This window comes from Struthio camelus, chromosome 15, assembly GCF_040807025.1.
Source record: "Struthio camelus isolate bStrCam1 chromosome 15, bStrCam1.hap1, whole genome shotgun sequence".
Classification (NCBI taxonomy): domain Eukaryota; kingdom Metazoa; phylum Chordata; class Aves; order Struthioniformes; family Struthionidae; genus Struthio; species Struthio camelus.
This window is the reverse complement of record NC_090956.1, coordinates 11,642,675-11,656,300: the sequence shown is the minus strand read 5'-3', so window position 1 is coordinate 11,656,300 and position 13,626 is coordinate 11,642,675. Positions and strand designations below refer to the sequence as shown.

The following is a 13,626-nucleotide window of genomic DNA, read 5'->3' as shown; positions in this document are numbered from 1 at the left end:
GTTAAATTTTATCACTGTCTAGCTAATCTTACTCAACCTAGTTTTAGCATTCTGCCAGGATATTGTTATGCCTTTTCTGACTAAAGAGTTGATACGGTAGGAAGAGCCTTCTGTGTGCATGTATTAGTAAACTGTTCAAGTTTTTGTTTATTCCTCAGATAAGCTAAATAGGTTTAGCTCTGCTAGTCCTATGCTAAATCATTCTTGAAACTCTTTTGTGAAGCCTTTATTGCTGTGCAACCTCCACTTTGAAAAGTAGACAGTAATCCTGTAAAAATTAATCCCAATAACAGTTTCACACACGCCTCACAGATAATATTTCTTTCTACTTCTGCTTGGTATTGCTGTGCTTAAGCAGCCAAAGACCGTATGTTCTGTCTTAATTTCAAAATTGCTCTGAGAATTCACGTTTAATTGCCTGTCCACAATGATCAAAGTTACGGGAATCCATTTTAAGCAAGAACAAAGAATGCTGATTACATATCTGTATGATCTTTGCATACGCTATTCAACAGCATCTGCCTTGGCAAACACTACTTTCCCTTTTTTGTTTGCAGTTTATTACTTTAAACTGGCAGTGCCCAAAGGCTTGCACTGTATATCTAGATAGAAAAACAGTGACTTCACTGCGAAGAGCATGGTAAAATGCATCATTCCCCTACATACACCACTAGTAACAAGTACAGCTGTTTGTGCTGAGACATCTCAGCACCAGAGAAGAGTAATGAGTTCCGGAGCATGTTTGGAAAAGACACCGTCAAGGACAGCTCTGCCGTAACAACAGGTACACGAGAGAAGTTCAGAAGCAGAAGGATGGGCCTCTCCATGCGCTGGGTTCCAGGAAAGACAGTTGTCAAGCAGGGCTGTAAGACAACAGGTAAAAAAAGACAGCAGGTCCGAGTCTGCGCTCACCCTCAGCTGATGCTCTTTGTAAGTGAATGTAATGTTTTCTGTCTGCCAAGAGAAAACCTTAAATACAGTTTCTTGGTGCAGTCACTCTCTTCTCCATTTTGCGGTGTAGAAGTCCAGACTGATTGAATCAGAGTCCAAGAAGGAGCATGAATATGTAGCCTAATAGATAGTTCAGTCACCAGGGATATGGGGAGAGTGGAGATATGCTGTTCCCAGTTTCGTTGCTGTACTTTATGCAGTTACAATCAATGTAAGATGCATAAGCACTCAGATGGCTGTGATAAGTACAGTGCCTGGGCCATATGGACTCACAAACCATGCACACAAAGTTCTCCGCCACATGAGCTCCTTTATCTGTGGAGGAAGTGTCAGCTTTGTTCTGAATTGTGTGTCCTTTTATAGGGTATAATTTTGTGGCCGGGTAAAGTAAAACACACTTGTCTGGAATCAGTATATACTATAAGTAAGGTATGCACTAAGTGTGTGCCTATGTAAGAACAAACCCTCACTCTATTTCTTCTTGAGTGATTTGTCAGAAAAGCAGCTTCCCTCTCATTGCACCAATATTCAGAGAAGAATCTACAAGCCTTTTGACTGGAGTTCCCCATTTTCCATCCCTAGTCTTTTCCTTTTTCTTGTTCTGTTCTGACATTGAGAAAGCTACCTCTCAAAGTCTGCCTGCACATGCTGTTCTCAGCCGACCCCGTTGCCACTAACCAGCCCCCAGCCACAGCTCAACGTAAAGCTGCTGCAGAGTTCAGCGAGGAAGCCTGCAGTAGGACTACACACCAACGCCGTTTACAGGGGTTTGCAAAAGGCAGGTTAGAAATCTCTTTTTGAAGTAAAACCATGGTTATTTAACTACTAAGGCTGTTTAGCTACTTCCATATGATGCATCACATGCTTTTACATCCAAAATGTAGCAAAGGTTGTTAGCTGCAGCTGGTCTGCCAGTAAGCCAGTGACACTGAAAGGTGTTGCTCTAGTTGTATGCTTAGCTCATAATCGTCATAATACAGTAATGAATGGTTATGTGCGTGTAATAATTACACCTGATTTTATACGGCAATTACCTATACAGTGCTTTGCTTACTGTTACATATGCAATTCAATAGCGTTTATTGTCTTGTGTATTTGCAAGTCTCCTAAGAGGGCGCAGACCCCTTTACTTCACCATCTAAACGTGCTGAACGCAAGCATCTGTGCTGTGTGGCTGTGGCCACCGTCCCTGACTCCAAAGCCACCAGCACGATAACGACTCACCGGCACAACAGCCGGTTCAGTCATTGCGCTGAAGATGGCTCCGAATGCAAAAAATAAGCCTGTTGCAAGGAAGACTTCCCTACCTGTGGTATTAGTAACGTATCTGACAGATGCTGTAACAGCTTCTTCTGTAAAATTTGTAGCTTAAAAGGAGAGTGAATATAGAAATAGTTTATTAAGAAAAAAACTAAAATGGGATGGAAGAGTTTAGAGACAGAAGTTTCTGAAACCTGTGTTATGGTCACAGCTACAGCCACTGCCCCATGAAAATTGTTTCCTTTCTCTCTACCAGCCATATATGCCCTGTCTTTTTTGTTACTGCATCTCCTCCTGAGTTTATGCTGTCTCTTCTGACCATCTATCCAGAAAATTGCTGAGACAAATCGGAATAAATGGAAGGTCCTGGGCTACCCATTACTAATCTCCCAGGAACTTTTGCAAATAGGCTCAGCACAGGCGCAGGCCCAATTTTCAAACACAGGCACTTAAAAATTTGGCATACCCAAGCACAGGCCATTAACTGTTTTCATCTACAATCATTTATCAGTTCAGCTTCATTTGAAACATGTCTTGGACTAGCCAAAAGTTTTACAAGCTTCATCCACCCTGGATTGTGTTTTGGGAGCTCCATCTTGCAAGGGTCTGTCATGATACTCGGAGCAGACTGGCAGCCCCTGGTCCCCAGCCTTAGGTACCCCCCCTGGAGCAGCACCAGGCCAGGGGCAAGCTCTCGCAGCTCTTCCTCTTGCCACGGACCCCAGCAGCATAAAGCCAGAATCAAATGACAGAGCTTTGCAGACAACATTGAACACACAAGCCACAAGTATGGGGACCACTTCTTAAGCGCTTTTAAGTACTTTTAAGTGCTTTTTTGGAGCAATTAAATGCTCCTTCTACTTAGTATTATCTAAATATTTGCTATCTCAGAGCCTACTTAATTGGACAGATTTCTAAATATGGAATAAGAAAAATAGTAGCCGGACAGTCAGAAGCTGTAGCTCCAGTGCTGCCAGTTAACATTTATCACACACAGACATCAAATCATAAGCAGGAATATGAAGTGATTCAAAAAATAGTAAATTTTCCCTAGAAAAACAATTTCAAGGACACAGAGAACTTTAGCATAGTTCAACTCAGACGAGGTGAAGCATGTCACATCTAGCACATAATTAGCCGCACGTGGTTCACTAACGTTTGCCATTAAATGCTTGTCCTTTGTTTCCATAGTTCTACTAGAAATTCAGCTACAGAGAAATAGTAAGAAGTTAAATACATTGTCATTTTTTTCCGTGTGCATGCTTGATAAAACAGCTAATACTACATTAAAATCAGCGCTACACTCATATTTCATTTGGACGCATTAATTTAAAAATTTCAAAAATCAGAATAAGATGACACTAATAAACATTTAGGTAGAAATATTTATGAACATTCAAATAGTTGGATCACCGGCTTACCTCAGAGTCATGAAATTAAATTCAAGGCACCTCATTCACCTTTTAATAAGCTCTTTGGAATGCCTGCTTGCTTTTAAGCTATAGATGTACTTTTCTATCCTGCCAGGGTAGCAGTGGAAAAGGACCAACATCCTAGCTATTTAGCTGCAGCCAGTGCGAATTATTTATGAAGTTACTTTAGCCTAAAATATATTTTAAAGGAATGGTTAATGTCTGGGGAAGCTGTAAGTCTAAATAAATAAATAAATAAGTAAACAAAGGGCAGTCACTAAAGATTTTTTTTTCTAATCAGAAAAGATTTAGAAAAAAGGAAACAACGTCATAAGGACTCACATTGGCTTATGAATCGAGGCCCTCATTCTGCACAAGCTGTGCTACGGCCGATTCCCCGCACCCCAGCCGAGCCTCAGCCAAGCGCTCACCGGCAGGACCAAGGCTTCCAAGGGCACTTCCATGCTAGCACAGAACTGAAGGTGGAAACAAGCAGGAGGAAAGTATCTTCTGGTTGAAGGATCCTCCTGTAATTGTTAGCTATCCCTTTCCCTGCTATTTTCAATTTAATTAAATAATATTTCATTATAACTGTTTGAAAAGCAAATGAGATTAACTTTTGCCTAATATTGATCATTTAGGGAGAATGACAATACAAATGCCTAAGAAATAGTTAGAAAGACACAAACCTGATTTTCATACTATGATTACTTGAATTCATGATACACCAGGGTCCCATCTACTCAGACAAGCTCATGCTGTGCTACAACACAGGCTGGGGACACTAACACACGAGAACCCTTTTCCCCCTCGACGTACATCTATCTCTATAGACTGGTCATAGCGATTCAGAAAAAGGTGACATATGACGGTACAGGTTTACCACTACAACTCCCAGGACAGCGTGTTGCCCCTATAACCGCTGCTCCAGCCGTAGCCAGAGAGCTGCACAGATCCTCACCGGCAAGGAAGTGTGGGGCTGAGTAAGGCTTTGCCCACTTGCCCCTCCATGTGCCACACCAACAACATGGAGTGGGAATTTTAGCTACAGCAGTTTTAGACAATCCTTAGTCTAGGTTATGATGCATCGGACAAAGCCGAGTCTCTGAAAAAGTCATGAGTTCGCTGAACTTCAAGCGCAGATAATATTCATTCTTGCAGAGATGATTTTACGTGGCTGGTGTCCTACAAGACCACCATCCTGTTCAGGGCTTGCGTAGGTTTGCAGCCCACAGCTGCTCTGCTGCATCGAATCCTACAATGCACAGAGCATCACGAAGTTAAGTGTGTGCCTTCTAAAATGTGTCTGACTATCAGGTTTGCCAGCAGGTATGCATTTGCCTGTAACACTCTATCACAGCCTTTCACCTGCACCAGGACATTTTTGTGCCATGCACATGGCGCTCAGTAGGTGTGATCCTGAGGTGACAGAGAGCACAGTAATGCTACACAGTAACTGTGTGGAGGCTGACGCCCCTAAAGGCTCCTGTGTGTTGCTGGAACAGCTTGGGGGGATGCACAGGGTACCAGGAATAGCTGGGGAAACTGTGGGGATTCGGGACTGCAAAGAACCCTAAGAGTTGAATGCTGAAGATTCAAGAGGCAGGACGATATTTTCACAGGGAAGTAAGATTAACCTTGACATCAAATATCAAAGAATTGTGGTAGATCCTCTGATGTATAAATGTCCTGAATCAAGACTTGGTATTTAGGAAAATATAGGATAGATTCATAGGAGTCTCACAACCTGTGCTATGCTGGCAGTCAGATTACATGAGGACAGTACCCGTTCTGTCCCTATAAGGTATGGGTCTAGGAATTTATGCATACCAAATGGAATAACTACGCATAATCCACTTCATTTCATTTTATTTCATCAGTTGAGTGGCAGGTTTTTATTATAAATAAATGAAAACTCTGGGCAGAATGTTAACACTTGCTCTTATTTTTGAGTTAGAATGACTGTACTGTCTGCCAAGGAACAACAGCCCTGACTCTTACCTTCACTGTAGCCCACCCCAGACCCACGAAGAAGCTTTCAAGAATCCTCCTGGTGTACCAGATGTGCCCACAAAGGCAGGACAGCTTCAAGCTAGATGTCTCAGGTGCTTGGTAAGCTACACGAAAGCAAAGACCATTGCCCCTCAGCTGATTTACAAGCCATGCTGCCATTAGAAATTTTGCCCAAGTAAGGCATGCCCCATATATATAGTGTCATGCCTGTCGTGGGAGATCACTGCTGTATAATGGAGGCCAAAAGAGCAATAGATAGGAGAGTAGATGTGCCAACTGCAGTAGACCAGCTATAGCTCCTGATGGCAGGACCTAATTGAGAAATGGGTAAAGAACTAAGGGAACTCAAGCAGCCGGGGGAGCTGACTGCAAAAGCAAAGTGCAGAAACAGTGCTGTGTGTTTCTGCCAGGCATTATCTTCTGAGCGGTGAGAAGAGACTGGAGTATTTATATTTTCTTCCTTCACAGTGCTTTCAGTAGAAGAAAAGTAACCCTTCTGAGTAGAAGAATGTGTTTATATTGCTGAGGTGCACTGAAGGGCATCATCAGTAGGGGAGAAATTTAATTCCACTTGCAAATGCAGCACTGAAAACGCCCTCATATCACAACAGCAGAAATGTTAATCTTAGCACATTAGCAACATAATTGGTACATACTATGCCCCAGTCTTGCAAAAACTGTGCAAATAAACTCAGCGGGACTGCTCCCACATGCCTGCTCATATGTTTAACTGTCTTCAGGGCTGGGCCCTTAATGGATTTTATGACTTCTTCAAAAAGGCAGGTGAAAACTTTCTAGTTACAATAAATCATCGTATATATTCTTTGCTTTACATAAGGAAACTGTGCATCCCACCTTCTAATTAGTGGGTGTTTTTCTTCCATTCTAACCAATATAGGGCTTAAAATATGTGATCATTTCTAGCCTCCTTCTACCATCTCCTAAACAAAGCACTTCTTTGGTTATAATTACCCAGAGTACTTGAAGGGACGGACTGAAGCTAAATAGGCCCAGATCCACCAGAAATTGGCCCTTCTCCCTAATAAGTCTGTTTCCCTTAGTCCAACTCTCATCCAGATCCCAGATGGGCTCTTGTCTTCCTCCTACGCTCGTGTTCCTCACTTCTACAGTGAGTCAGTCCAGCCCACCCCAGCAGGCAGCTGCACTGTCACCCAAAATCAGCTGTGCACAGTACTGCCACCAGCTTTTCTGCTTGACTCACAGCTCTGTTTGGGCTCCATCTCTAAAGGTCAAAAGCAGCAAAGATGCAGTCAGCAAGAGCTCTTCCAGGAGGCCTGGTAGTCAAATCACAGCAAACCCCTGGGGAGCACAGCTGATAGGGAAAAATTGCAGTGCCCAGAAGACCTTCTAAGATAACGTCCAAGTCATTTTAATTTGGCAGTTGATTCCAATTCTCACACACATACAAATATAACATGGAGAGCCATTTTCAGAGTAACAGTTTTGAAATCGATATTGTCTTTCTCCCAAAATGTAAAGCAAGCCCCCTGCAAAGCAAAACAAAACTGCTCATGAACCTAGTGGCAACGTGCATCAGTCCATTTAGTAAGTATACCACTGAAAATAGTGGTAGTGCTTTTGTAGCTTTGGTGGTTAAAGAGCAAGATAAAGTTTATAGGCAAAGGCATGGGAAAAACGGACAAGCTTTCAGGCACGCAATACACATTCAGCACTGCCAGTACCCCATCACTCCTCATGAACCAGACAGGGAGTCCCAACGTCTAAAACACTGACTTGCTGTGGGGAGCTGGGCAACCGGCCTAACTCCTGCTTCATCTTCTCTACATTAGCAGTAAGGATAGCACTCACAATAAAACGCAATGGGAGTTTACAAGTAAAGGCACTCTGCAACTGTAAAATGCTGTGCAGTGGTTTCATACAAATAAAACCTTTCCTACCACAAATGAAAAGAAAAAATTAATAATGGCAACGATAATTAGTGCCACACTTGTGCTTCCTGCATAGTCACTTCCTTCTCTTCTAATCCCAGGAGGCTGCATGAACAGTGAAGCTGCATGTTTATGAAAAATACATACGGTTATGAGAAACACAAAATCACATCGTTTGTTTGGGTGCTGTCCTCTGGCTTTTGCGAACATGAAGCCAGAACGGGTGTCACACCACTCTGTGCAGGACTTTCAGGAAAGACAAAGGCTGCACGAACTGCACCAGAAACGTGTCTTAGTGCAAAAGCCAAGGGTGCCTGCGGAGCTTACTGGCGCCCCTGCGCTGCTCAGGCCAGGAGATGCGCTCAGTGCTGCCCTCGCCACAACGAGACGAGACAAGCCCGACCTCGGCGCTGTGGCAGCAGCACGCTCACTAACTCTTGCTTGCCTGCGTTGCTGCACCTATTCAACGGGAGTAAATATCCCGGGGGAAGGAAAGGGCAAAGACGAAAACAGCTAGTCGACAGTTCTGAACTGCACGGCAGCATGCCGGGGACCTTTCGAGGCCAGCCTGTCCCTCGGGGCAGAAGGGAGGGATGGGAGCCGGTTATCGTGCGGCTGGCCCACCCTGGAGAGACGAAGCAGCGCGGCTGTGCGGGCGCGGGAAGGCAGGAGCCGGGGGGGAGCCGGCGGGGGGCAGAGCTGGCGGAGAGCGCCGGGGCAGCAGCGGGCGGCGGGCGACTCCCCGCGCCCCGGGGGGGGAGGAGGAGGCGCCGCCGCCGCCGCGCTGTGCCCCGGCCTCGCCCGGCCCCGCGAGCACTGAGCATGTGCGCGCCGGCCCCCTGCCCTCCCCTCCCCTGCGCGGGCTCGGGCTCGGGTCCGTGTCCGCGCAGAGGGGCGGGAGCTCGGCGCCGCCCGCTGCCGCGCGGGCCGGCCGCAGCCGTGCGCTCCCGGCGGCATGGAGTGAGCTGCGGGCTCCGGCGCGGCCCGGCCATGGAGCTGCGGCGCTCCATCTCCGCCAGCGCGGAGGCGGAGAAGCCGCTGAGGCGCTACGGGGCGGTGGAGGAGACGGCGTGGCCGGCCGAGGCGCTGGGCAGAAGTGAGTGCGCGGGGCGGCGGGGGCGGCGGCGGGGGTGCCCCGGGGCGGGGGGCGCGGGCCGGCCGAGCCCTCGCCTTGCCCCGGGGCCGGCTGGCGGCGGAGCAGCCGCTGTCTCCCGCCGACAAAGGCGTTGGGCCGCGGCGCGCCGCGCCGCCGGTGACCGCTTCGCCCTCCGCGGCCGGCGGGGGCCGAGCCGGGTCCGCTCCCGCCGAGGGACGCGGCGCCGGGCGCTCCCGGCCTCCACCTTGCTCGGGGAAGGCGAGCGCTGAGCTGAGGAAGGATGCCGGGGACATGAGCTCCCCGCCGTCGCTTGCGAGGTGGGGTTTAGTGCAAGGCGTTTTATAAATACCGGCAGCCTTCGCTGTACTTGCCGTTGGAAAGGCACAGATGGCAGGCGCGTTCTCCCTCTTGCCCTCCCAGGCGGAGGGTGCAGGAGCGCTGCCCTGCATTCCTTCCCTCAATGGTTGTACGGTATTCAGGAGCTCAGCAAAAGCTCTTTGGGTGCAAGAGCTTTTTTTCTTGAAATCATGATTTGTCAGAAAGCAACAGTTGATGCCTCCTTTCCAAAGTGCTGGTGGAGAGAGTAGTTACAAAGATCAGTAGCTGTCAATTCAAGTTATCCATGGGACTCCGTCTTCTCTAAGGTATCAGTTACTGTTTTATTGGCAGAAGTATCTCATACCAGTTCTCATTTTCAAGTTAACCAGAAAGGCTTTTTTTCCAAGGTTTTTCAAGGAACCTTAGAAAGACATTCACAAAAAGCTCTGTACTGATACAAAGAAAAATGTGTTCTAAGTTTCCACAAGAGTTTGATCAGGCCCCGGGAAGAAAAGCTTTGTGTAATAGGCATAGTGACATCCTCACCGAGGTCGATACTGGGGTTGCTGGTATTCCTGAATCACCATCCATCTTTTGATGTACATCGTGAGGTCTCGCATGGATGCCTTGTGACATCCTGCAGCTTAGCAGCATCCTGGTAGCAGGTTTTAGCCAGTGCTCCTGCTATGTTCAGACTTTTCCAACGCTGCTGTGTTCCTCAGGCTATGTTCTGGAATCATGCTTTACCTCTGGCTTCAGTTTTTCATGCATATGTTATCACATACCATATGCTGGTGACAGAGAGGTGTAAGTCTCCCACTCTGATGGTTCAGCTGCGGTATTGGTTTTGTTGCAGTGCCTGGCATGGGTTCAGGACTGAATAACTACTCACTTTCTGAAATGGAATTGAAGACTGAAATCGCTGTTGACTGAGTTGGTTGGTTCAGCCACATGCAACAGTTTTGCAGGTTCCCTGGCTGCCTTGTGCTGTTCTTGTTCTCATAAATAAGTCTGGTTTTGTTGCAGAGTCAGCTCACAGGCTGAGTGCAGTGCAGAGCTTGTAATAATAACTGGTACCTGGAGGTGACAGAAGGGTTATATGTCTTGCAAGGTTTGGATGAAAGATCGTTTGCTTGGCAGAAGGGAACACTGAGACAGAGGGAGGACTGATCAGCTCAAAAACGTGTGCTCAACATTGAGTTTCCACCTAAATTGCAACTTGACCGGGTACCAGAAGGGGCTATTGGCAGGACTAGAGCCAAGGTGGCGAGGCTTCTGCATCTGGACTCTGCAGCTGAGTTGCCCTTCTATGCACTAGATTTAGTTTAGTGAGAATATTTGTGTGTGTGTGTGTGTGTGTGTGTGTGTGTGTGTATGTATAACAACTTAGATATAGAATAGGAAGTAATCTTGAGACCACCGTTTGTTCTTTAGTCACCTTAAAAATCTACTATAATAAGACTTTGCTGCTTGAATAGTTGATCTGTTTGCTCATAGGCTTCAACTTTCCTGAAATACTGTAGAAATGCTATTTACATTAGTTGTTTTAGATGAGTCCTGCATCTCTTACCTATTTTAATATTAACATTGACTTGTAATTGGGCTTTTGAGTTGATTAAAAATAATAGGTCTTACTATTTGCTTTAAATGCTCCTGCACAACACAGATCCTAAATTTAATGGCGCAGTGACAACAGTCTTTAGAAACTCTGGGAAGAAGCTGGAAAATCATAATTCTCTTTTTTTTCCTAATGTCATCAATTAGCCATTGTTTTAAATATGAAATGCTTAGCATTAACAGAAGCAGGTGCCCGTTACTGCATATGCGTTTGCCTTTTTTACTGTCTTTTGACTGTTCGTTGTGTCTTATCATAACTTAAATCAGGATCTTTTTGGAGGTGGAACTTGTCATGTATTTGTACAACACTCAGCACAGTAGAGTGCCATTCCCTGGCCAATGCCTGTATATTTGACTGTAGTGTAACTAGTCACATCACAGGGGAATGTGCATCCTGATTATGTCCGTTACAGAAATAACATACTGGAAGTTAGGTAGTTTCTATTTGATTTGTTAAATGGAAAGGGTACTCTGTGCTAACATCTAGATCTGTGGTACAAAAAACTTGCTGATTATTGGTCATAACAAAGATGAGTTACTTCACGGCAATGAAGTGTGCTATGGAAATTTATTTTGTGTGATGGCTTCTTTCAGCCAGATCATCTGTAGAATTATGCTGGCTCATAGTAGCTGAGGATCTGAAGCCTTACAATGTGAGGGTGCAATGATCTCCAGTGGGTTCACATGCAAAGTATGAAGCAGATTGTTTTAAGGTGTCCCTTTAACAAGACGCTGAAGGCTCTTTCTTCACATACAGAAGGGAACTTTCTAGGAGTGGAGAATATGGTAAAGATGACTTCTTACCATATACAGAACAACTCATGCATTTTCTAGTGCATGCATGTAAAAGGCAGTCAGGCTTGTGAATGGACAGACTGTAATAATAAAGGGGTTACAGCCTTCTCGGTAAATGATCTTTACAATATAGGCTTGGGGAGCCTGCTCTGAACCAGAGCACTCGAGCATTTTGGTCAGTCCTCATTACCAAGTGCACGGCTTCATTTAGAATCATCTGTCTTGCCACTGGCAGGGACTCATAACGCCCTGGTTAAGTAACTGCGTGCCAAGCCTGGGAAATAGCCACGAGGAAACAAATCAGTTTTCATTGTCCTTTTGAACATCACACTTCTCAGATATATTTCTGCTGTTCTTTTTCTTCCTCTCTCTTTTTCCCTGAGGTCTGGAACTAAATTCAAAATTCAAGGTGAATGCCCCAGTTTCAGTCAGTACAAGCAGGCAGAAATGCTGGAAAGCTGCAAAGGAAGAGTTTTGATGCCATTTAAGCTGGCAAAAGAACTACAGTATTCTGGGATGTGTTTGCTCACTAAATGTCATGAAATTTGCTCGTTGTTTTCATTTGAATGGTGACTCAGTATTGGAGGTGAGCTGCCATACCTGTTGCAAAGACCACCTTTTCAACTGTTCTTGAATCTGAAGTGGAGATTAGGCCAAAAGGGCCCCATTACAGGCCAGTGCTGGAAGACCAAGTTAGAGATTCCCAGCAGATGAGACTCAGTAGTAACATATAGCCATCACAGGCAGCTTCCCTTCCTCCCCTGTCCTGCTGGGAACGTTGTACCACAGATTATACCCAGGCAAGGTGCCATGAGATGGCAATGCACTCCAGTGAAGGTGCACACTGCGGGGATTTTATCCACATAAATTAGACCAATCCTGAGATTGCTCTGGTGTGTTCCAACACCAGAAAGACGGCACTGTTTCCCGTTTCACAGACATCTTTGGCTGATGCGTTTGGAAAGCTTATTTCACTGTATTTGGGTTAGTTTATCTTAAAAACCTTTATAAACTTCTTATTCAGAAAGAGATGCTTGTATGTATTTACATGCTCCACTGCTGAGCAGTGAGAGTGGTTCAAACACTGAAAATATGTGCTATTTAACATTTGCGTTTCTTGGCAGCATAATAAGGTGGCTGTCTCACATCTTTCTGCATCCTTTTTGGTTCAAAACCAGTTTGTTTTAGAAGTGGTGTTCTGCATGGAGATAGTTCCTCTCAGCTTGCAGAAGCTGAAGAACTAAAAAAAACCAACCATAGATGGAAATCACATAGATAGTGACCCTCTAGCTGTGCCTTCTTTGCTTTTTGGTGAGCAAAGTATGAAGTAAAGGCCTTTACAGAAGACGGATCCTCTGGTTACGGGTACTTCCTTTATCTAATCCACTTGGAGCTGCTTGTGTCATCTTTAAGGCCTGATTTCATTAATGGAACAGAAGGGCTTCAGCCTAGAACAGAGTCTAGCTGGTAAGGTTTAATGTTACTTAATAACATTTTGTAATCATTTGAAGGATGTCTGTTGCAATATTAAAAAATCAATCAAGTAGCAACACAGAAACGCATTTGTCTTGCACAGCAAAGCATGCACTGCTAGCGCCCTGTGACGTCTGTCATACTGGTCACTAAAGAGTATTTAGGATGGGTTCATGTTAATCATATGCCTTTAGATATTAGGCAAAAAAGGAGGCAAATGCCAATTTCTTCTTGGATTTTTGTATCAGCTTTTTTAAATTTAGAGGTTTAGCAGCTCTCTGTATATCTAGCACAGATAGATTGACAGCATGTTGGTTCCTGTGAGATACTGAATGTGCTCCTGTGCATTTGTGCTTAGTCCTAAGCGACTATAGAAAAGCTGGCTTATTCAGACTGACAATCAAAGGTGGACACAATTCTGTATGGGTGGAGGGACAGCTGAATGTCCTTGTTCTTCCTCCCATATTGCTTCATGAGAAGGAAGGGTGGCTCGTGTCGCCCCATGGGATGGGGAAGACTCCCAGAACTGTAGCTGGGAAGACGCAATGGTGCTTAGGCCTGTCAAGTCGGAAACTACAGAAATTACAGAGTAATGCTAGCAATTCATGAGTTTTCAGCAAGAGGTGAAGAGATCATGAGCTGGGAATGACAAGGTGCTGAAGTTTACTCCCCAGTTAAATCCAAGGCTACATCAGTTACAGGAGTTTCTATCATTTGGTAGTTAAATTTTCAAACAAACAGCTTTGGGTCTTCTCCCATAGTGTCCCATGCATCCCACAAA

The 13,626-nt window shown here is 45.3% G+C and overlaps 1 protein-coding gene across 1 annotated transcript in view; it reads left to right on the top strand.

Moving 5' to 3' along the window:
- The first annotated feature begins 8,363 nt into the window (after nt 1-8,363).
- Nucleotides 8,364-13,626, top strand: part of BMERB1 (bMERB domain containing 1) — a 54,576-nt gene continuing 49,313 nt past the window's right edge. The window contains exon 1 of the mRNA XM_068908125.1: nt 8,364-8,642. Coding sequence (XP_068764226.1) covers nt 8,369-8,642 — 274 coding nt within the window. The 5' untranslated portion in view covers nt 8,364-8,368. The remainder of the gene's footprint in view (nt 8,643-13,626) is intronic.